Source organism: Diabrotica virgifera, chromosome 3, assembly GCF_917563875.1.
Source record: "Diabrotica virgifera virgifera chromosome 3, PGI_DIABVI_V3a".
NCBI lineage: Eukaryota > Metazoa > Arthropoda > Insecta > Coleoptera > Chrysomelidae > Diabrotica > Diabrotica virgifera.
This window is the reverse complement of record NC_065445.1, coordinates 76,916,636-76,941,553: the sequence shown is the minus strand read 5'-3', so window position 1 is coordinate 76,941,553 and position 24,918 is coordinate 76,916,636. Positions and strand designations below refer to the sequence as shown.

Sequence of the window (24,918 nt, the reverse complement as noted above, 5' to 3'; positions counted from 1 at the left end):
AACATTTTTATTTTCGAATTTTTAATTTTAGGAAGATTAATTAAAGGAAGATTTTTAAGAAAATTTAAAAATGCGCTCTACAATTTGAACTTTTTTTTTCAAAAACCATTCATTTTAAACCCGTCCAACTTTTTGAAAGTAGAAATAACACTATATTAAAAGGTATTGCAGAAGAAAAACGATGCATTTAAATTTTGGTGGATGAGGGTTTAAATATATGTAGGTACTTATTATGTATGTATGTAAAGTACATTAGTCATATATTTTTTTGCACCATATCTCGCTTAGTTTAAATGTAACCGACATTTAACGATGCTCGTTTTAAAGGCCTTTTCAAACACTACAAAAGGCGTTGGTAGCATTATACACCTAAAACCTACCGTTCCTCTGTTATTTCAAGTTGAATTTGAGCATGCACCAAAAAACAAACTCTTTTCACCTACCATATCTCTTTTTGTATTATAAATAGAAGATTTACGAAGGAACGAATCTCTTTGTTATTTATAATCTAAAAATGTCATATAGATAAAGTGTTTTTAGTTCGATGCATAGTTTTTAAAGTATTCACAAAAAAACTGTCCGAAAAGGTTTCATTTTTCAATGAAAATGGCCAGTTTTCAACTACGCATAACTCAAAAAGTATTAAGTTCCCAAAAAAAAGTATAGACCAGTTTTTGCTTAGAAATAGGTTCTCTAGCCACTTCCGTGGTTATTTTGACCAACAAATTTTCCACCCCAAGATAAAAGCGCCATAGTATATAGGGTATATTTTGTTTCTTGAGCCATTCCCTACTTACTGTGAAAATATCAAGTACATCGATGTAAAAATGTAAAAATATACAGGGCGGATCAAAAAACTTAAGATTTTTTTATATTTCCGGTTTAACCGGAAGCCATATTTTGGGTAAAATTTATTGTTATAAGAGATAATAAGGTACCATATACGTTTGCCAAATTTCAAATTTTAGTTTCTATTACAGAGGAAGTTACGGGCACTCAAATATTTTTTTATAAAAAATTCATAATTCCCTTCCTATGGGGAGTTAAAAAATCTGACTAATGACATTTAATTAACCGATAAAACGTCAAAAATATATCAAAAAAATAACAAATTCCTTTGAGCCATTTTTGAGAAAATCTAGTTCAAAATTATGTCAAATTTTGACACCTTAAATATAGGCAACCCATAACTTTTTCTGAAAAACGATAATATTCTGCTTATAGCCCCATCTTTAGGCTATATACCGACTTTTTTAAATTAAACTTATCTTAAACAAGTTTTTAGATAGGTAAGGAAATGTATCGGGTGGGCGGTTGGCCATGTTGGCCGCCATTTTGAATTTGGAAATGTCAAATTCCGTATTTCTATTTACCTATCGATGAGATAACTTTGAGTTAAATTTCATTCGTTTTGGTCAAAATTTGCAAAAATGGGCCCAAATAACCTCCCTATTCCGGCCCCCCTTTGAGAAGTTTTTTTTTAAAAGCTTAGTTTCGCGACAAAATTCTCTTAAATTTTCTCATACCGAATTTCATCGAAATCGGTCCAGTAGTTTTTGCTGGGCGGTGGCGACATACATACGTACGTACGTGTATCGCATACTTCCGATATGTTTTTTTATTTGCTTTTTAGACTCAGGGGGACTCAAAACGTCGAAAAAAGGTGAAATCTGAAAATTTTTTTGCATGATCCTATAACTTTATCTATTATACTACGTATGTAGTACGATAAAGTAAAAAATGGACAACAGACCATACATGGGACATAATACAAACTAGAAACGAGGTGAGGGCGAAGGGCCTAAACAATGAAGCTTCAAGAGCAAAGTACCTATAATAAACTCCACCGACAAGTAAAATAACTATGCAGAGATTACAGAAACAGGTATTTGAATGAATTATGTCAGAAAGTCGAGACCCATCAAAATAAAAATTAAAAATGAATGTTCCTCTAACTAAATTAAATCACAGGTGGCTTCTCCTCTAATTATAGTACTATTAATAGGCAGAAAATGTAGAGACTCTTCTTGTAGTGCCTATCCGTTTCGGATGTTGGCGACCATCATGGCAATCTGTAGACACTCAAACAAATAAAATACAAATTATTCAAACATGGAGGTCATAATGCGAACATCTAATGGCCAATCGTAAAACTACAACAATCACAATTACAGCAAATAATACTGAATTGGAGTCAATAGTTACAAGACCAGAGGTGGAAAAACTTAAAAAACTAAAAGAGTATACAGTCCCTGGAAGAGATCAGGTTACAACAGATATATTCCTGGCAATACAGGTGAAGTGGGGGTAGACATAATCTACAGGATCTGCCAGAGCATTTGACAAACATGTAAGTGGGCGGATGACCGGATCACTTTAGTTTATGTACCAATCCATAAAAAAAGAATCATTGCTTTTATATCACATGCCAGTAAAGTCATGCTGCAGATTATCTTAGAAAGACTCAAGCCGTATCTGCTCTCTGAAATACCTGAAGAACAAGCAGGATTTCGGCCAGGAAGGGACACCAGAGAGCATATTCTGAACCTAAGACATATCATCAAAAAGCATTCGACTGCTGTGTCAGATGGGACAAAATGTGAAAATTTCAGGAGGGTGTGATCCAAGACACACTGGTAGAAAACTCAGCAAAAGTGAGGGCAGATGGAGAACTGTCGGAGACGTTCAGGCTTGTCAAGGGTCTAAGGCAGCCATTCTGTTTAACCTATCGAGAAGCCCTTTAGCGCGAAGCAATCCCAGAAGAGTAATGGGGCATATCCATTGGCGGCAGAGAAATCAACAACAATTCACATATCAAGTTTTAGCGTCTTACTTGGAGAATGATTCCTCTACAATCCTGCTTTTTTTTTGTTTTACTTTATTCTTAATATGTGCCTCACTTTTGGGAAATTTCCTGGCATATTTTTTTAATAGATGAAATAATAATGTATTCTATAATATTTATTACGACCAGATTTTTTAATATACAAAGCTTAACCTAAATAAATAAATACATTAATATAGTTTAACCATACGATACAGTATATCCCATATTCCGCATCAACGTCTCCTTTATAGCTGGCTGCAATTCCTTCTGCATATATGATGTTAGAAGGGACCTAATGCCTAAAAAAAGGTATGAATTCATTATCCACTTAAGGGGTTACATAGGTCTTGCGGGTAAAAAAAGTGACTTTAAAAAAAAATTATATCTCGAAAACTAAAAATTATTTTTATTTATAATTGGAACATGTTAAAGTATAGTACTTAACCCTCGTAAGGCGGTGCGGGGTGCAGCTGAACCCCAGCTGTTTTTCTCACCTATTTTTTTTAATAATTTTTTTTTATTTTTGTCCATTTTTTATTCGTATTAAATTCAATTCTAAACGTATTCCACCCATTACAGCATTTAAAACTCTTTGCGTTTACGTGCTTTAAAAAAAAACAGACTTTTGGGTGCAAATGATGAAAATTTCGTATCCTGAATTGGACTTTTCTGATGTTCCACCTGGAGCTAACAGAGCTGCGGGACAAGGTCGCTATTACTTATGTCAGAGAAAAAAGACCGAAAGTCCCGGCATAACTGTATTGTGTGTAAAAACTTTGTGTTGCTCGTTCTGTGAAAAATTTCATGTGTTTGTCTTGTGACGATAATAATTTTTTTAAGAAGAAATGAGTACTTTTTTTTGTAAAATTATGTTTCGTACCATAATAAATAAGTCCTAATTATCTTTCAAATTAATTTTCCCGACGTTCACATAAAAAATGAATATACAGATGGGGTGCAAATGCACCCCGCACCGTTGTTTACGTAACAATCTAAGCACCACCTTACGAGGGTTAAGGTACTCTCAAAAAAATTTTCAGCCAAAAATATTCATTTTTGTAGAGTTGACTGCAATTTTTCGACAACAGCCCTTTTTTTGCGGTGGGCAGAATAACAAGTCCAGTCTCATTTGAAATCAAAAAATCAAAAAGTTTCTTATAGTTTATACCTCTGGCTAGTGAATAAACGAAAATATTAAAAAAAATGAAATTTGAAGATTTTACATAAGTTTAAACACATTTTCGACCCCAATTTTTGTCATTTTTTCAAAAATGACCATTTTTAAAGTAGTTTTTTTTATAAAACAAAAACAACTTCACCTAATAAAAATTCCTTCGTTCATTCACTATACAGAGGTATAAACTACCAGAAACTTTTTGATTTCATATGAGACTGGACTTAGTTATGCTGCCCACCACAAAAAAGGGCTGTTGTCGAAAAATTGCACTCAATTCTACAAAAATTAATATTTTTGACTGAAAATTTTTTTTTGAGAGTACCTTAAGTACTATACTTTGACATGTCCCAATTATAAACAAAAATAATTTTTAGTTTTCGAGATATAATTTTTTTTTAAAGTAACTTTTTTACTCGCAAGACCTATGTAACCCCTTAAAATTACTTATGATCCTGTTGAAAACTCACTAAAACTATTTTACTAATGGATTAATTTATTTTTTTGGTATATAAACTCGCATGAACTTTACCTACACATTGCTAAACATTATGCAGAAAAATATAATACATTATAATAAAATAGTTCTTCTTCTTCTTCCTGATTCCTTATACTCTGGGCTAATTAGCAAAATACAAGGAAAAGTTATTTACCAGCAATTTTATTGCTGGAATCGAATCTTATTATTGTATGTATTAATAATATAGATATGCAAAGTCCGCAGATAGTGTGCTACTTTTTTTATAAACAAACTGGCGCCCGAAAATCGTGTTTTTTTCAATTTTTGCTCTATAACTCTAAAGATTTTAACTTCAGACCAAAAACACTTAAATAAAAATTCACCGAAATTAAATTCTGCATAGAGACGTGTTTTTTCCGATTTACTTCGACGAAAACTTTCCCCGAAAAAAGCGGGTTTTTCCAACAAAATCTTTAATTTTCAACTAAACTTTTAGATAAGTAGTTGTTAATAAATAATTAAATAACTTGGTAAAGTAAAAGCCCTTTCCGTATATGTTATAATTACAGAAGTTTATGGAAATTGAATAAACAGTTTAGCAACAACTAAAATGTTAATTAAAAATTTACGGTCGCTATAATAACGACAATAATTAAGATGCATAAGAATAACTATGATTTTTTCATAAAAAGATACTATACCTATCTAATGTACTTTACAGAATTGAAATTGGACTATTTAAGCGGCCTCAGGAATATTTTAAAATTATAAACAATTTTTTGGTTTATAAACAAATAGAATATCTCCGGAAATATTAAACTAAATTAAATTGTGAAAACGGTATTCGAAAGACAGCGGCAGGACGCTTCTTTTAAAAGAAAAAACGTTTAATTTTGACTAGTGGTTCCTGAGATACAACCGGTCAAAGTTGACCGGAATTTACGGCAAAGATATAAACAATAGGATCATAATTTTGAAACCATCACCTTTTTATTTTTGTCCTCTTTCTTCACACCAATTTTCATATCTTTAGAATCCTCATAACATATATTATTATAATAAAAACTGTCGATAATACGTGTGAAAATTGCCAAAAATAGCAAAATTCTAATCAAAAATTAGGTTGGAGAAAATGTAACCCTCAAAGTTCACAATCGGTATACGTTAACAAAATGCATTTTCTCGGCTTCTCATGGAGCAATTTCCTTCATTCTTTTTTTGTTCCCTAATAACTCGAGTAGAGCCATCGAACTAACGCATTATTAAATGTCAAACTTGCTTTTGTTTTGTTATAATAGATTAACTTATTTATAAGAACAGAAAATTACATATTTTTTCCAGTTGTAGGCTTTTTTCTAGATAAACTTATTACCAGTGTACCTTTTAAAGTTAAAAACATAAATATTCTCATTTGAAAGCTGTATAATTAATTAAACAATTTTTATTTAAACAAATTAAAATATTGTGTTATAATAAATAAATTAATTTATTATAACAAAACAAAAGCAAGTTTGACATTTAATAATGCATTAGTTCGATGGCTCTACTCGAGTTACTTGGGAACAAAAAAAGAATGAAGGAAATTGCTCCATGGGAAGCCGAGAAAATGCATCTTTTTAACGTATACCGATTTTAATCTTTGAGGGTTACATTTTCTCCAACCTAATTTTTGATTAGAATTTTGCTATTTTTGGCAATTTTCACATGTATTATCGATAGTTTTTATTATAATATTATATGTTATGAGGATTTTAGATATATGAAAATTGGTGTGGAGAAAGAGGACAAAAATAAAAAGGTGATAGTTTGAAAATTATGATCCTATTGTTTATATCTTTGCCGTAAATTTCGGTCAACTTTGACCGGTTGTATCTCAGGAACCACTCGTCATAATTAAACATTTTTTCTTTTAAACGAAGCGTCCTGCCGCTGTCTTTCGAATACCGTTTTTATAATTTAATTTAGTTTAATATTTCCCGAGATATGTTATTTGTTTATAAGCCAAAAAATTGTTTATAATTTTAAAATATTCCTGAGGCCGCTTAAATAGTCCAATTTCAATCCTGTAAAGTACATTAGATAGGTATAGTGTCTTTTTATGAAAAAATTGTAGTTATTCTTATGCATCATAATTATTGTCGTTATTATAGCGACCGTAAATTTTTAATTAACATTTCAATTGTTGCTAAGCTGTTCATTCAATTTCCATCGGCTTCTGGAATTGTAATATATACGGAAAGGGATTTTACGTTACCAAGTTATTTAATTATTGATTAACAACTACTTATCTAAAAGTTTAGTTGAAAATTGAAGATTTTGTTGGAAAAACCCGCTTTTTCCGGGGAAAGTTTTCGTCGAAGTAAATCGGAAAAAACACGTCTCTATGCAGAATTTAATTGCGGTGAATTTTTATTTGGGTGTTTTTGGTCTGAAGTTAAAATCTTTGGAGTTATAGAGCAAAAATTGAAAAAAACACGATTTTCGGGCGCCATTTTGTTTATAAAAAAAGTAGCACACTATCTGCAGACTTTGCATATCTATATTATTAATATATACAATCATAAGATTCGATTCCAGCAATAAAATTGCTGGTAAATAACTTTTCCCAAAAATGGCCTATTCTCCGATAATCAGCCCAGACTATTAATAGGCTCGAGCCTGTTCCATTTTCGGATGCCTCCTCATCAGATATCCAGGCTGTCAATAAAATAGTTGAAAACATTAAAGGCAGATATTGCTACCGTGGAGCCATTCCATTATCCCAGGAGTTAGTTCGTGGATTTCGCTTGAACTACCTTCGAATCGTGTGGCTGATCATTAGTGGGTGATGTGGTAAACTGTTTGTTCAGCAGTATTGCATCTCTCACATGGGGGCTGTCTGCAATGACCCATTGGTTAAATGATTTATTGCATAGTCCATGACCTACCTTCATTCGGTTCAGATTACCATTACTACATTCTCGGCGTGAAAGAGAAAAACCGTTGGGTTTGACTGTGGGATTTTCAATTAGGTGTGCATTGTTCACTTCTTCTTCCATTCGCTTATCCAATGCTAATCGACTGTGAAATTGTTCGGAATATTGTTAGCTCTTCTTGATGGCGGGTTTCGAGATCTCAGCCACAATTGGCCCTGGTTTAACTGGTCGATGTCAGCATTTATTGGCAGTGACAAATTCCTTTAAATTTCAGTTAATCGTTGTGTTTTGGTTGGTGCAATATTGATTAAAACCGGAAGAAATTGAGTTGGTGCACTCTTTATGGTCCGCGTAATAATATCTCATGGTTTTATTTAATTGTACACATAGAACGTTAGTTTGATGACTGTTTATTAAATGATTGGCATGGTACCATCTGTTACAATTTAAGTCGTAAGCCTTCTTTCCGTACCGTGTTATAAGCACAAGTCAGATTAATGGAAGCTACTGCCGTTTTGCTTTTTTATTGGAACCCATTTTCAATAAATCTTAAAGAACTTGGTCACTGAAATTCTCTCCTAGCATAAATCCAGCTTGTTCTACGGGAATCTTTCCTCTAACAGATATCAGCTGACTCAAGAATCTTACTGCGAACGCTTAAAAGGGATACTGGTCTGTAACTCTCGGGTATTGGTCTTCTAGATTTAATCTTGCACTGCTATAATGACGAAACATAACCTTGACTTAATACGAAACATGCCACATTAAGTGGATTTTGTACAATTTCTCTTTACCTTTCACATACCCCAAAGAGACTAAAAATAATCACATATATTTGAATTGTCGTTAATATTTACCTTTAAGAAAAATATCTTCCATTTCTTTTGAAAGTCCTTCATCTGGCTCATCATCTATATCGTCTCTAAATTGACGCTTATGCTCTCGAAGTCTTGGTTCGCATCCATAAGCATATACTGATATAAAACCGGGCTCTACAAAATGGGAGTTAGTTCTTACATTGAACTGTCCTTTTTCTCTTCTTATTGGCTCTGTATGGAATCTAAAAATGAATTATATATTTAAATCAGCTCTTCTTTAGTACCTAAAGGTTCGTATCCATACGTTGGTGCTCCGTGCTCCGTATAGCAGCTCCACATAATGGATACGTTGGTGCTCGCCGCTTGGCGCTCACTCTCTTCGATTCAACCGGTTTCCGGTTTGCGGTTTATAACCCGGTCTATATAGACATTTCAAATAACAAAAATTGCCGGAGAGCCAAATTTTGGTGGAGAGCTAGGGTATACCATAACAAATAAAGTTTAAAAAGTCCCCATCGATCCCATGTGTGCGTCAAAAGTTATTCGGGGTCAAAGGTCAAAATTTGAGATTTTTTGGATTTTTTTCGAAAACAGTAAGTTTTATCAAAAAAAAAAACCTTAAACCAAAGTTGTAGATCTTAAAATTCTCTACAAAAATAGTCCTTACTATTTTTTTCCTAAGAGTTGCCATTCCTGAGATATCGCGATTCAAAGAGTCACATTATACATGATATGCACACGTTTCCACACCACCTGTGAGGTAAAAAAAAAATAGTGTACTCGGCGCGTTTTTTTTACCGTGGTTTCCGTTGTATGTAGGCCTACTCCACTAACTGTTTTGACAATTTTAGGATAATTTAAGGAAACAATACCGGTCAAGTTCTAGATATTACCTTATTATTGATATTGATTATTGATATTGCTATTGATTATTAGGTTAACTATTGTTTTGATTTCTTTAGATATTTTAATCAGATTCATATTCTTGAAAGTCTACTTCAACAGTCAAGTCTTCTTCGATTTCATCTTCTTCCTCTTCCTCTTGCTGGATGTTCAAAAATTGTTCAAATGTGACTTAGTCATTGGTCTCTTCATTAAAATCACAGGAGTCTTCCTCTGTTGTACTAAACTGGACATTTGAGCAAGACTGACCTTGGCAGTTGGTACACACTAGAGAACACAGCAACCCGACTTTTTTACATCCACATTTGGCACTACAACCTTTTTTGCAATTGCAAAAAATAGTGTTAAGGAGTTTTTCTCGAGCAGGTGGGAGTAAGGTTTTAGTCGGTTCCAGAGTATTATCTATTAATTTCCAACCCCAGTCTTCTGGATTCAGTTCATTGCCTAGCCATGCTTGAACTTGATAATATACTCGATACAAATGTCGAAAAGCAGATGCTGATGTTGGAGGAAGACACGATAGTTGTACTTGTTTCTTGTTTCGCGTATTTTTTACAAAAGTTAAGTATCGGTATTTATCAAGACAAATAATTTTTTTTGGAGCTCCATAAACCGCAAGAAGAAAGCTGAAAGAAAGCTGAAATGTTAACTGACAAATTAACAGCTGCGAATATTGAAGTGAAACAAGCTAAAAATGACGCAGATGTCGAGATGTCCTTATAATTGAGACAGAAATTGAAAAATTTAAGGCAACAAACACAACAATTGTAGTTGGTGAAGGTGTTGATTTGTTGGTACTGATTACTGCAAGGACTCCAGTAGATAAAGTTATTTATTTTCTGAAACCTGGAAGGGCTCAACAGCGAACAGAGATATATTCTTCGAATAGTTAATCGGCTTATCCCAAATGCCAAAAGTACATTTTATTTTTACATGCGATAACCGGCTGCGACACTACGTCCGCAATGTACAGAAGGGGCAAAACGTCAGTACTTAAATTATTCGAAAAAAAAAAAGATTTGACTGACTGCTGTAAAGTTTTTACAGAACTTGATTCTACACCGCAAACAATAATTACGGAAGGAATTCGCTTTCTTCTTGCGGTTTATGGAGCTCTAAAAAACATTATTTGTCTTGATAAATACCGATACTTAACTTTTGTAAAAAATACGCGAAACAAGAAACAAGTACAACTATCATGTCTTCCTCCAACATCAGCATCTGCTTTTTAACATTTGTATCGAGTATATTATCAAGTTCAAACATGGCTAGGCAATGAACTGAATCCAGAAGACTGGGGTTGGAAATTAATATATATAATACTCTGGAACCGATTAAAACCTTACTCCCACCTGCTCCAGAAAAACTCCTTAACACTATTTTTTGCAATTGCAAAAAAGGTTGTAGTGCCAAATGTGGATGTAAAAAAGTCGGGTTGCTGTGTTCTCTAGTGTGTACCAACTGCCAAGGTCAGTCTTGCTCAAATGTCCAGTTTAGTACAACAGAGGAAGACTCCTGTGATTTTAATGAAGGGACCAATGACTCAGTCACATTTGAACAATTTTTAAACATCCAGCAAGAGGAAGAGGAAGTAGATGAAATGGAAGAAGACTTGACTGTTCAAGAAGACTTTCAAGAATATGAATCTGATTAAAATATCTAAAGAAATCAAAACAATAGTTAACCTAATAATCAATAGCTACTACTACCATTGTTTGATTTGCGTGTATAGATATAATGCTATGTGGAAATGCGATCAATGATTGTCCCCGTTTAGGATTTTGTCCTCTTTAGGGTTTGTAGTGAATGTATAGTGTTGGCAGCAAAAGCAAACAGTCCGAAAAACACACTGGGGCAAGCGCCGTGTCCTGGTGTTTTTGGATCCTGGGATGCCGGACGGTGGTGTCCAGAAGGCTAAGAAGACAACAGAGAAGAAAGTTTGATGGATTGTTGTTGGTTCCATAGACATTTACGTGTACAGTCCGTGCTTTGCTCTCGACCAGTCTCCCTAGAAACCATTGTACAACGACAGGCGAACCTGCGTCCCTCGTCGGCGGTCAGGAGGTGGCTTTGAGCGCGGCGTGGACAGTGTGCGTTCGAGTGGAGAAAATAGTTGCGGCTATTTTCTTGGGACGAACAGGTATAATTGTGCAATGAAGTTGGGAAACCGCAAAAAACCAACTTCTCCCTGTTCGGGGTAGGGAAGAGGAGATGTTAAAGGTGGGTACGGTAGGCTAACGGGGTAGCCTCGAGGATGTTTTCGTACTCTACCGGGAGTTCGTCAATGCATGTTTGCATTAGAGCGGACGGTAAATGAATCTTTTTGCGTTTGGGCTTTCGGTAGAGTACGTGGCCGGAAGATGAACAGGAACATTTGAGAGATTCTTGTGTGTCGGAGGGGGGGCCGTTGATTACTTTGATTGTGAAGTTCCTGTTCAGAGAGTTTATTCTCTCGGTGATTTTGGGGATGTTCGAGATGTTATGGATTTCGTTTGAGGGATATCGCCAGTGCTCATAGTTACATCTACGCAAGATTCTACGTTCAGCGCTCAACAACCACTCTTGTTTTGCTCTAGCGCAGAGAGAGTAAAGGCAAGATTTATACTCCATGACGGGTCGAATAAAGGTCTTGTAAGTGTGAATGAGAGTCTTCTTGTGTGTCTTGCCAATTCGTCCAGAGAGAGAGTTGAGAAGTCTGGCCCTGTTCCTTACCCTATCTAAAGTTGCCTTTAGATCTGCGTTCCAGTTAAGAGTCCTGGTGAACAGAACTCCTAAATAGTTCGCAGTCGGACTAACAACAAGCCTTTCTCCCAACAGTCTCAGAGGATATTGGTCGTCTTCATTGATTATGATTCTATGTGACACAGAAGGGGCGCGAAACACAATTGTTGTTGTTTTGTTCGCGTTCAGCGTGACTCTCCACTTACAACACCATTTGCCGACACCGTCCAACAGAGCCTGGGCTCTTCTGAAGAGGAGTCTTGGGTTGTATCGAGAGGTTGTTGTGAGCAGAGCCGTGTCGTCTGCATAGAGAAACAGCTGAGTGCCTGGGATATTTTGGTTAGTGATATCGCTGTTGTAGATGATGTATAACAGCGGTGCTAGGACTGAACCCTGGGGAACTCCAGCTTGTGGAGTGAAGGGGGGTGGACTTTTGATCACTTATTTTCACTCTGACAGTTCGGTTGTGGAGGTATGAGTGTACAATTTTGATAAATTGTAATGGTAGCCCGATGTCCAGAAGTTTCCGAACAAGTCCGTCATGCGAGACCTGGTCGAAAGCCTTCTGCACATCCAGGAATGTGGCTATGGCGAATGAACCATCGTTGATGGTTTGAGTAACTTTAGTAGTGAAATCAGTTATTGCATGTTTGGTAGATTTACCTGACTGGAATCCGTATTGAAATTTTGGTATGATATTGTGGTTTTCGAGAAAGTCATTGAGCCTCTCTTTTAGGATTAGCTCAAGAACTTTGCCCAGAGTGTTGATTAAAGAAATTGGTCTACAGGATTCCACGTTGGTTGGGGGTTTGCCTTTTTTCAAAAGCATGATGGTATTGGCCACTTTCCAAGGAGTAGGGAAGTGGCTGTTTTTGAGACATGCATTGAATATTTTAGTTAGAAGAGGGATGATACTCTCTGGAAGTTTTTTGAGGCATCTTCGGTTGATGCCATCAGGTCCGGGAGCGCTGTTTTTACCTATTTGGCAAAAGCTCTCCGTTTCCCTGTTTGTGAGGGGGTCCATGATAGGATCATAGACTGGAACGTGGTGATTGAGAGTAACATTTACTATATATTCTGTGTTGAGTTTAAATAAGTGATCAAAGTTCGGGTTGTCTGGAGTTTGAAAGTTGATTTGAAGCGAATTTTTGAATGCTTCGGCTTTCCCTTCTGGGGAATTGATTATGTGATTGTTGACCAACAGATGAGATGGTTGAGATAATTTTTGTTTTGTTAGGACTTTGAATTTGTGCCAGAATTTACTACCGTCTCTGTAGTCCAGTTTTGAGGTAGTATCTTCCCACCGGCGAGCCGTTAGGTCAGATATCTCTCTCTTTATCCTGGCGCAGATTCGGTTGTATTCTGTTTTGATTAGTGGATTTCTGTTGGCCTTATATTGACGTAGAAGACGTCTTTTTTGCTGGATTTTGGCAATGATGTATTGAGGTAGTGCCGGTGATGTATAGGTTATTTGTTTGAGTGGAATTGCGTGCGTGATTGCCTCGGTGATGAGGTTCTCAATTTCGGTTGCACTTGTGTCGATACTATCATTATCATTAGTGTCGAGTTCGCCTAACATTGGAAGATTTTGAGTGATGAAATTTTTGAATTCAGTCCAGTTAGCGTGACGATAGTCTCTTATAGTTCTTGGAGGGTTGGGTTGTTTTGGAGTTAGTATGTCAGTGTTGACAAGAAGTGGTACGTGGTCGGACGTTATTGAGTCACCGATGTGGCATCTATCCTCGAACCGATCCAGAATGTTACTAGTAACTAGGATGTGGTCAACAATAGAAGCCCCAGCAGCGTTCAGAAACGTGTATTCAGTGTTGGTGATTCGAGAGATTGGAAGGTCTAGTAGTAAATCCGTGAGGCGGATGCCTTCTGGGTTTTGACGGTGATCACCAAACTGAGTGTGTCTACAATTCAGATCGCCCATCAACACGGCCTTGCCGAGCCTTGAAAAATACTCTAGCAAATGCCTGTTGAGTGGTTGATCCGGGTGTTTGTAGTAAGAGACTATCGTGAGGGTTTCGTTGTTGGGGATGTGCACGTCAACTGCCAGGAAGTCCACGTCTGGTGGACGAAAATTTTGTGGGAATGTATGTATGCTGTGTGGTATTCCTTGTTTGACGAGAATACCATTCCCGCGTGAAACCTGACAGCGGCTTCGATGGATGATCGAATATCCTGCGAAGTGTGGATCGCTTTTCGACAGAGTATCTGTGAGTGCGAGGATCTGGATGTTATGCTTCGACAGGATATTCTTGATGAGGGGTCTCTTTTTGGAGAGACCCTGACAGTTAACTGCACCTAGGGTAAAATCCATAAAGGGAGGGTTTAGTTGTTCGGGCTGAAGGCCAGTTTGATCTGGCTGCCATGTCCATGGATCACGGTTGAGTGATCATAGATCTGGCTGACCAGGTTAGCGGTGATTGTTGCTATTTGTTCCCTGAGTTCAGGCATCAAGTTCAACAGAAGCGTTGTTTGTATCAGTATGATATTTTGCGTCTCCAAGGGCATAGCGTGTGGTGGAAATGATCTTTCAACCATGAGAGGTTGAATCTCTTGGGCGGAGGATGGGACTGTGTGTCTGTCGGGACACTTGTTTGAATATGCAGGGTGGTCACCGCTGCAATTCGGGCATTTGGGTTGCTCATGGGTTTGGCAGGCACTTGATTTGTGGTTACCGCCGCAGTGAGGACAGACGAAAGCTTTTTCACGGCATTCGTCGATGTTGTGCCCGTTCATGCAGCATTTGCTGCAGTACTTCGGGGTTGGACGTACGGGATCGGAGCTGTGTGGGAGTTCGACGTTGTATATTGTACCGTCGAAAGAAATGCCCCGGCTCAGTGCTTGTGTATACTTTTCCTGGGAATTGGTCACCACTTTGACCACCAAAGAGTCTCGCCCAAGCCTGTAGGATTTTACTCGCCACAGTTTGACGATTGGGAAGTCCTGTTCGGTGAGCAAAGCGGTGATCTCATCCTCGGAGTAGTCAGTTTCGACGCCAGTAATGCAGAGGAGGTATGTCGGAGAGTTGTTGGAATTGGATGGATTCCTGGTACGGCTTGTGACCGTAATCATTGTCTGGCCTGTGGCTTTACGGATAGTGGTTTCGATTTCCTCTGCATTTAGTGAATTGAATAATCGCATGTGAGCGATACCGTGGGAAAGGACTTTCATAGAGTGGATTTTGTTATTTAGAAGGGGAGTAGCGTTCAGTTGACGATAGAAAGTTCGTTGCACGCAAAGGTCCGTTGGTAGGTCCTTAATTAAGTATTCGTAGATCTTAGGGTTGTTCATAGAGTTGACTATGTTCGGATTGCGTGGGCGAGTGCTTGCTGCGGCAGCGTTGGCATATGATTTGCGTTGTCTTCTTTGGAAGACGAAGTCAGATGAATTGTTTTGAGCATTGTTTGGAATTTGATTTGATTGTTGGGCTTGATTCGTGGCAGATTGTTGTGATGCTTGTGAAGAACATTGAGTAGATGTTTGCGAGGTTTGTATAGAAGTTTGGTTTGATGTTTGAGAGGATTGAGTGTGAGAAGAAGTTTTGGGCCGTGAAGAAGTGCGATGTTGTGATTTTGATCGATGAGAAGATGATGCTGATTTGGATCGTTGATTTGATGTTTCGGATGTTTGATTCGATTTTACCCTTGGAGTTGCGCCTTGCTTGATGTAATCCCTTGCTGCCTGAAGCTCACGGTACTCAGTATCGTACTTCAATAGCATGGGGTTTTCGGGGTCTTCCGCTCTCATGCGGCGATAGCTCTGCCTAAACCTCGCCTGTGCCATAGCCAGGTCTGCATTTTCTTTAGCCAGATCCATCTCCGCCTGAGAGCGATTGTATTCGTTTGGGGGTGGTTTTTTGCCTTCTTCCTTAAGGCTAGAGTATTGATTGGATGTTTCAACGTTTTCTTTGGTCGTCCGAGAACGGAGCGACCGGGTGGAATCAGATGATCTATCTCGGATAGACATGTCGTGCTTGGATTGAGTGTCGGTCTAGCGAGTAGGAGGGCACCCCAGCCTCAGGGTGTTCTGAGGGGTAAACCCCAGGGATAAAGATGGCTTGTCCTATCCCTCCTAGCCTTTCCGATGTTTTGACAGTGACTATATTACCTGTGATATTGTGCAGTTTACCCTGCTGCTATTTGGTCCCTCGTTGAAAGCCTTTTTCAAAATTAGTTTGTACCCCGTACTGGCACTTGTTCTTGCAGCCGTGCGTGAACACTAGATAGAGTTCGGGGCGAGTGTATTGCACTCGAGCCCGGGGCCAGAGTATTCCTCTGAAACCCCACTATCCGTCTACCTTTGGTTTACACGGCCAAGCGTCGTTGGTTTTTCGGTGGGTCCAAACTAATCCCTTGGGGCTAACCGTGCTCCGCTATCTTCAGCAATTGATGCTCTCAAACTTCTCGCTGTTCGTCGTTATGAGTAGGGTGTGCAAGCAGTGACCTTACTACTCGACGTCCGAATCGAGAATGAAAAAATTCTCGATTCGGACGCCGAGTAGTAAGGTCACTACTAATCAATAGCAATATCAATAATCAATATCAATAATAAGGTAATATCTAGAACTTGACCGGCATTGTTTCCTTAAATTATCCTAAAATTGTCAAAACAGTTAGTGGAGTAGGCCTACAGGGGAAACCACGGTAAAAAAACGCGCCGAGTACACTACCTCACAGGTGTGGTGTGGAAACGTGTGCATATCATGTATAATGTGACTCTTTGAATCGCGATATCTCAGGAATGGCAACTCTTAGGAAAAAAATAGTAAGGACTATTTTTGTAGAGAATTTTAAGATCTACAACTTTGGTTTAAGGTTTTTTTTTGATAAAACTTACCGTTTTCGAAAAAAATCCAAAAAATCTCAAATTTTGACCTTTGACCCCGAATAAGTTTTGACGCACACATGGGATCGATGGGGACTTTTTAAACTTTATTTGTTATGGTATACCTTAGCTCTCCACCAAAATTTGGCTCTACGGCAATTTTTGTTATTTGCCAAGCATTTTGATGTCTAAGTTGACAGGATTATTATATGTAGGGGAGCGCATGCCGGGAAAGCTCAAGGGACAGCTAGTGCACCCTAATATCTGTCTAGATTTTGGCATTGGATCCGAGCATGATATGTAACACCGTTGCCGTATCCTCTATTTTTTCATACTATCACATTACAATTTTTTGTGATATTATAATTTGTGTGTGAAATGTATCATTTGTGTATTTTAGGTATGTTCTAGTACGTTATGTATAGATAGGTTTTTACTTGATTATTTTAAATCATTTGAAGTTTAACTTGCTAGAAACCTTGTAATATTGTGTAATGTGTAAAAATAAGTAGTTTTGAAACACCAATTAAGTAAAGTTTATTATTTTGTTGTTTTCACCAATTTTGAAAAAATGTGAAAACGTTGAATTATCCACGTCCGTCTGTCCGTCCGTCCCTCTTGTATGTATGTTTGTAAACTCAACTCTTCCGTCATTATACCAGGTAGAATGACAAATGAGGTGTCAAATGAAAGCTTATAATCCAAGGATGGTACTAACGGTGAGAAATTTAACCTAGGCTGTCCGTCTGTCCGTCTGACCGCGAATATAATTCTTTCGTCACTATACCAGGTAGAATAACAAATGAGGTGTCAAATGAAAGCTCATAAACCAAGGTTGGCACTAAACGTGAGAAATTTGACCTAGGCTGTCTGTCCGTCTGCCCGTCCGACCGCGAATGTAACTCCTCCGTCACTATACAAGGTAGAATGCAAAAAGATGAACAATTTGACATCGGACTTCCGGTTTTAGATTTGCAACCGTAAGTACTGTTTTAAAGTCACCGAAATAGTATAAGCGACATATCATTCGACAAGTCTTACCAAGATGAGAACAAATGTAGAATTTTGGTTTTTATCATTTCCACTTAAAAAGTTCTAATCGGAAGTGCCATATTATAGTTGCAGAAATACATGTAACACATCAATCGAAGCGTATTGAAAAGTCGAGTTTGAATCTTTAATTTCATTTTTGAAGTAATTTATGTTTAAGCAATTATGACCCACAGTTTAGCAAATATGACTCAAAATTAGTAAAATCGTAATCAATCGACGCAAAGTTACAGGAACAGTTCAAATATCGACTTCCAGTTCTACTTTCGATTACTTTGGGTGAAAACCTTGGAATTAGTTATCCAATTACGACTTCGTCTAATAGGACGAAATCCAATTACTTGTTTTTTACAAACAGCTCAAAAGAGGGATGTTAATTATAAAAAAAGTAGATAAATAATTATAATAAATTAAAAAATAGTTTTGAAACACCAATAAAGTAAAGTTTTTTTAATACAAAAAGCTCAAAGTGTCATTTTAAATCAAAATTACCTTAAAATTGTTATAAAAAAGAAGATCAACTGATAAATAAAAGAGGTCAATGAATATAAACTGTGAAAATGTTTTTAAATCGAAGTTAATTTAAATCGGTATAAAAAAGTAGATAAATAGATAAATCAAGCAGATGAATGATTATAATAAATTAAAAAAGAGTTTTGAACCACCAATAAAGTAAAGTTTTTTGTTTTCATTTGACACCTCATTTGTCATTCTACCTGGTATAACGACGGAGAAGTAAACGTTCTTAAAAAAATATTCTATTGTGCTTGTAGGTACATTTAACATTGATTGGAATTATGAAACAAATAAAAAAACAGTATAGCAACACTGAGACGCACAAGTATAAGATTCAGCTGTGGGTCACATAGAGTGCACTAATTTCCAAGCTGTCCCGCGTGCTGTATCCATTTGAGCAGCTACACGGAACACGGAGCACCAACGTATGGATACGTACCTTTAATTTTTTTACAGCATTAAATGAAGTGTGAGATTTTCCCAGGAAATAAAATGAATAACTGAAAAAGCCAGTGCAAATTTCATCCAAATATCCAAATTATTTAAAATGCATAATTTGAATTTAAAAATAAAACTGCTACGAGGCTACATATTCCCCATATTATTAGTGTGGGCCAAAGAAAACAGTCCACATCGATATTTAGCAGTATTTATTAGATTTGAAGGAAATGACGAAACAGGTCGATTTTTGATCTAAGGGGGACACATTTTTACTGTAAATACATCTGTCATTTGTCAACCCCCTCCCTTCGACCTCTCCCACCCCTTATTTTTAAACAGGGAAGAGAGGTCGTGTGCTAGCTCATTTGAAAAGTTATCCGATTCTCTATTCAGTAATATAAACAAAAACAATTATTTATACAGGGTAATATAAACAGGTTAATTAAATTAATTGACATAAAAAGAAGAATGTATGTAATTTATTTAATTCAGAATACATTTTACTGCTGTCACAAAACAGAAAAAATGTTTTTTATAAATAAACATTGTTTTTCGCTTAATTTCAATGTTAAAGCTGCTACCCATGGTAGGTTGAATATTAAATTTAAGCAACAAACAATGTTTACTTATCAAATAAACATTTTTTTCTGTTTTCTGTTTCCTTCCAATTAGTGGAGTCAATGAAGGTGGATATGAGTTATTACCTCAGATTTCGTTGAACCTCCATCGATTTTCATAAAAATTGGTGAGTGGTTAAATAATACCTCAAGGAACAAAGGCGACATAGTGCCAACTTGCGCTTTTTGCATTTTAGGGGTGAAATACACCCCTTTTTTAAAAATTATTTTTTAGATTTCTGAAAGTGCAGTCACTGTTTTCACTTCCTATTTCGTTGAACCTTCATCGATTTTCATGAAAATCGGTAGGTAGTTAGAGGATACCTCAAGCAATAAAAGTTATATAGCATCAACTTGCGCCTTTGCATTTTAGGGGTGCAATACACCCCTACTTTTTAAATTGTAAAAAATGCAGATTTCCGCATTATGGCGCAGGTAATCTCGTTTAATTAAGAAAAATAAATATTTTTTTTATATTTATGTGCATGAATTACATTTTTTTTTAATTTTTCAAACCTTATAGCAACCAAAAATCCGAAAATTAACAAGTCGAAAATCACGAAAACCTTATTCTTCTATATTTCTGAAAGTGTAGTCACTGAATATTTTCACCCACGATTTCTTTGAACCTTCATCGATTTCATGAAAATTGTTGAGTAGTTAGAGGATACCTCAAAAAACAAAAGTGATATGTCACCAAGTTGCGCTTTCTGCATTTTAGGGGTGAAATCCACCTTTTTTTAAGATAAAAATGCAGATTTCAGCATTCTGGCTCAAGCAATCTCGTTTAATTAAGTAAAATAAATATTTTTTTATGTGCATGATTTATAATTTTTATTAATTTTTCAAACCTTATAGCAACCAAAAATCAGAAAATTAGCAAATCGACAATCACGAAAAAAATTATTTTTTTATATTTCCAAAAAGGCAGTCACTGAAGGTTTTCACCCCTGATTTCGTTGAACCTCCATCAATTTTCATGAAAATTGGTAAGTACTTAGAGGATACCCCAAGAAACAAAAATGATGTGGGGAAAAAAAAACTTGCGCTTTTATCCTGGGGGTGGATGTTACCCCTTCTCATGGGTGAACACTATTTTATTAAAAATAACCCCATAATTAGATAGAGGAGTAAATTCTAAGCCAACTTTCTTTTATCAAGTTTATAAATTTTTTATTTAAATAATGTTTCATAATTTAATAAAACATTATTGGTACAGTAAAACCTGTCAATAACGGCCACTAAAAATAGAAAACAATTGACCGTTATAGAAATGTGGCCGCTAATACTAGGTTTCCTTTTCCACAAATACATAAAATTAATTGAAAATTGATTTATTTTAGTAATTAAAGCAAATCTAATTAAATATAATTCTACAAACAAACGGAACATACCTTTCATTAGATATCGCAAATCACTTTGGCTGATTTTATCTGCATATATATTATGTTTGAGGAATCCCTTTTTTTGTGAGACTGGATATAGGACATTTCTCAAGTATGAATTCACAGTCATGGTATATCCTTGCTATACAGGGATAATAATCTGTGCAATGTTATGGTACAGGCTACGTTAAATATGAAGTAAATGTGGAAGATATACACTGGTTATTCATTTCAATTTAATTTGATTGTTTTTTAATCGTTTGCAATATTTAAAATAATTAAAGATATAAAGTTAGGGATTTCAAAAATAAATTCAGTTCTCACTGGCAGGGTGGGAAATAATAAAGTGTCATACAATACCATTTCATTACAATGCTCATTACAGGCATTACAGGCTGCTCCGTTTGAGAAAACTCACACTCTCAAACTTTGAGAAAACATTCATTCAGTTTCGACCAACTCTGTATTAGCTAAAATTAAACGTTTTGCTAGATTAATAATTTTTAACAATAATAGACTATATTAAAAATCACTTGAATATAAATTGATTTTCTGATGTCAAATCACTACAATTATACAGGGGGTGAATATTGATATGAAATTTGAAAAAAAAACGTAATTATCTTTTAAACTACATCGTATAACATCACAAAACCTGATATTTTAAGAAATAAAACATAGAGGAGAATCCAAAAATGTAAAAGTATACAGGGTGTTCCATTAAACAAAAGATAATTTTGTTTCACCCTGTCAATATGGGTGGCCCTGTATTCTGATAATAATTCTGATATTATCTATGCCCCAATCTCACCTAAATAAACTTTTTTCGTATCTCCTACAACAAACGACTAATTGGACTTCCCACAACCTGTATACATACAAAATCTCCGCTATAAAATTTTTTCAAAGAAAATGTTATTGGTTTTTTTAAAATAACTCCGTTAATTTTTGAAATATGAGATTTATCCAAAAACTTTTACAAAGCTAAGTAAAAGGTCTATAATACTGTATTAAACATAATTTTCTAAATCCTTTATTTTTTTTTAAATACAAGGTGAAAGGGCCCCGGTTACATGGTTCTCGCAGTAAAATTTAGGTTTTAAATGTTTCTATCTCGGTTATTTTTTGTCGCAAAAAAATATTAAAAAAAGAAAAAGCTTAAATAAAGTTAAAGCTAAAATTTTGTTCTCTACCATTTTTCAAGTATATCCAGTATTTTTGGAGTTATTATCAAAAGAAAATGAAATTCACGAAAATTTGAAAAATTCTAATTTGTTTTTAATCGTATTTTTTTCAAAAATCTGCATTCTAAATCAGTCAAAATTGTTGAAGTTATTACTAATGTTAAAATAAATAAAGTTTTAAATGGGTTACTATAAATTTTAATTTTTGTGGAAATGACGTATGCTTCATTTTTCATTCTTCCCTAAAAAATCTGAAAGGGTCCTCTTATTTCCATCATAACTTAATTTTGATGCTATCGACTTCTTATATAGCTTTTTGATAGTTACCTTTAAGCACTTTATTAAAATGTTTAGTATCTATATTTAACAAAGTGCATCGTTTTCCTGTTATTTAAGCTTGAATGCTAATATTTGAGTACTCGCGGAAAAAAAATATACATTCAATTGCATATAACTCACTTTGTATATCTAATAAAGAATTTTTCGAATAAGGAGCTCATTTATTTTTATATTATCTTCGATTTTGGTAATAACAACTTTTTTGAAGAAACCTATGGTTTTTGAGTTATTTATGAAAAACTGCTTTAAAACATGGATTTTTTTCAGGAAAAATCAAAACTTTTGATCTTTAATAACTCAAAAACCATTGATTTATTGGAATGACTTTATATAACAAATTTTACTTATAATTTGTCCCTCTATCGATTAGTGGTATTATTTTTAATAAAATAATTTCCACCCCCGAGAAGGGGTGGCATCCCCCCCCCAGGGTAAAAGCGCAAGTTGGCACCATGTCACCTTTGTTTCTTGAGGTATCCTCTACATACTTACCAATTTTCATGAAAATCGATGGAGGTTCAACGAAATCGGAGGTGACAACCTTCATTGACTCCACTAAATGTTCAACTGCCTCTTGGTAGGTTTAATATTGAATTTAAGCAACAAACAATGTTTACTTATCAAATAAACATTTTTTTCTGTTTTTTGTCAGCAGCAGAATGTATTTTGAGTTAAATAAATTACATACATTCTTCTTTTTGTGTCAATTAATTTAATGCAAAATAATTTTTCTTGGACACCCTGTATAAATAATTATAGCAATATTAATATTACTGAATATATAATTAAATAACCTTTCAAATGAGCTAGCACACGACCCCTATTCGCTATTTAAAAATAAGGGGTGGGGAGTGGAAGGGAGGGGGTTGACAAATGACAGATGTATATACCGAAAAATGGTTCCCCTTAGATCAAAAATCGACCTGTTTGGTCATTTCCTTAAAATCTAATAAATACTGCCAAATGTCGAGGTGGGCTGTATTCTTTGGCCCACTGTGATAAATAATACTACAGTTTAATGTATTATAATTTACCCAAAGCAAAAAAATAATTCACATATACCTATACCAAAATAACTATGAAGAATAAGGTTACATTTTACAAAACTACTTTTTACGCAAATTATATTGCTTCTTTTTATACTGTTTACTCTTAGTGTTATAACTTTTAAGAAAAGTGGTTATATCTTTACTTATAACTCTATATCCCAAAAATAAATCACCCTTTTAATTAAATTAACTTATTTTTTTCTATTATATTTCAAGATGTAACTGTATTCTCCAAAGCAAATAACGTTCTGTAGAGAAAGTTAGGGGAAAACCAAAGAGTTACATATTATGCCATCTCTCGGAGACTAGTGTACTTACACATGTAACTATTTTTTCCATATTATAATAGTCCAGGGCGCATCTGTTTTGAGATGGACGTTGAGAGGTGACTCAAATTTTTTTGCAGAAATTGCTTTAAAATAACTCTAATAATAATGTTTGAGTTATCCTCCCACTCAAAATGGTCCGGAACATTGTTTAAATAATCAAAATGTCAAAATATGAAGGAAAAATTCGATTTTTTTATTGGTTATTTGATTATAACTTTAAAACTGTTCTGAGAAAAGTTGTACTAACGTAAAAGTTGCGTAATTAAATTTCCTACAATATAGAATTGGTTAAAAATTTAAAAAATAGTCAACCTTGTTGCAAAATAGCAATAATTTCGAAAAAAAAAACCATACAAAAACAAGTATTTGCATTTTACGTTTTTCAACCATTTATGCTACACTTAGGACCTTCATATTTTACCCAGAAAAACTTTATAATACAGTAAAACAACACTGTACATTTAATTAAGATCGGCTAAAAAGATTTTGCAAAATAAATTTTGCAATCCAGCTTTCGCAAAAAAATTCATTTTTTTAAAATGTTGCAGGACTGAAAATAAAGCAGATAGCAAGTTGAAATTTTTTTTGAGTATAGAAGTGTACTGTACCTTTCATTTGCAATTTGTAAAATTAAAATTGATTAACTACCACGGCGTCAGGAATTTTTTTAAATAAACATTAATTATTGGTGCTACGCGCAGGACAGCGGTGTTCGATTCACATAAGTTGATTTCCACCAAAATTTCTTCCAATCTTTATCTAGTATATTATTTTCTTACTCTATATTTTGTTGTATTTTAATATTTTAATTCCACAAAAATCAAACTAATTTTATTATTGTTTGCGAAATATTGTTTAAACAATTGCATATGTTTAAAAATAATAAACTTTTATTCTCTAAGTTAAAATATATGAAAAAAGAAAGTTTTTGCTAAAAAAGTATTATTTCAAAAAATAGAGTATGTGTTTTTATTTTGCAATAAACAAATTTATTTATTTATATCGAAATGTAAGAAAAATTAAAATGTATCAATCATTATCAAAGGTCATTGGAATGCCCAATCAGAGCAAACTATCCGCTGTCCTGTGCGTAGCACCAATAATTAATGTTTATTTAAAAAAATTTCTGACGCCGGGGTAGTTAATCGATTTTAGTTTTGAAAATTGTAAATGAAAGATACAGTACACTTCTATAAGAAAAAAAAATTCAACTTACTATCTGCTTTATTTTTAGTCCTGTAAGATTTTGAAAAAATGAATTTTTTTTGCGAAAGCTGGATTGCAAAATTTATTTTGCAAAATCTGTTAAACGATCTTAATAAAATTTACAGTATTGTTTTACTGTATCATAAAG

General features: G+C 34.9%; 1 protein-coding gene across 1 annotated transcript in view; it reads right to left on the bottom strand.

Annotated features, from left to right (window-relative positions):
* Positions 1 to 2,973: 2,973 nt before the first annotated feature.
* The window catches only part of LOC126881160 (uncharacterized), a 75,944-nt gene continuing 53,999 nt past the window's right edge, over positions 2,974 to 24,918 (bottom strand). The window contains exons 4-5 of the mRNA XM_050645238.1: positions 8,234 to 8,436; positions 2,974 to 3,126 (exon numbers count right to left, since the gene is read on the bottom strand). Of these exons, the coding sequence (XP_050501195.1) occupies positions 3,026 to 3,126; positions 8,234 to 8,436 (304 nt within the window). The 3' untranslated portion in view covers positions 2,974 to 3,025. The remainder of the gene's footprint in view (positions 3,127 to 8,233; positions 8,437 to 24,918) is intronic.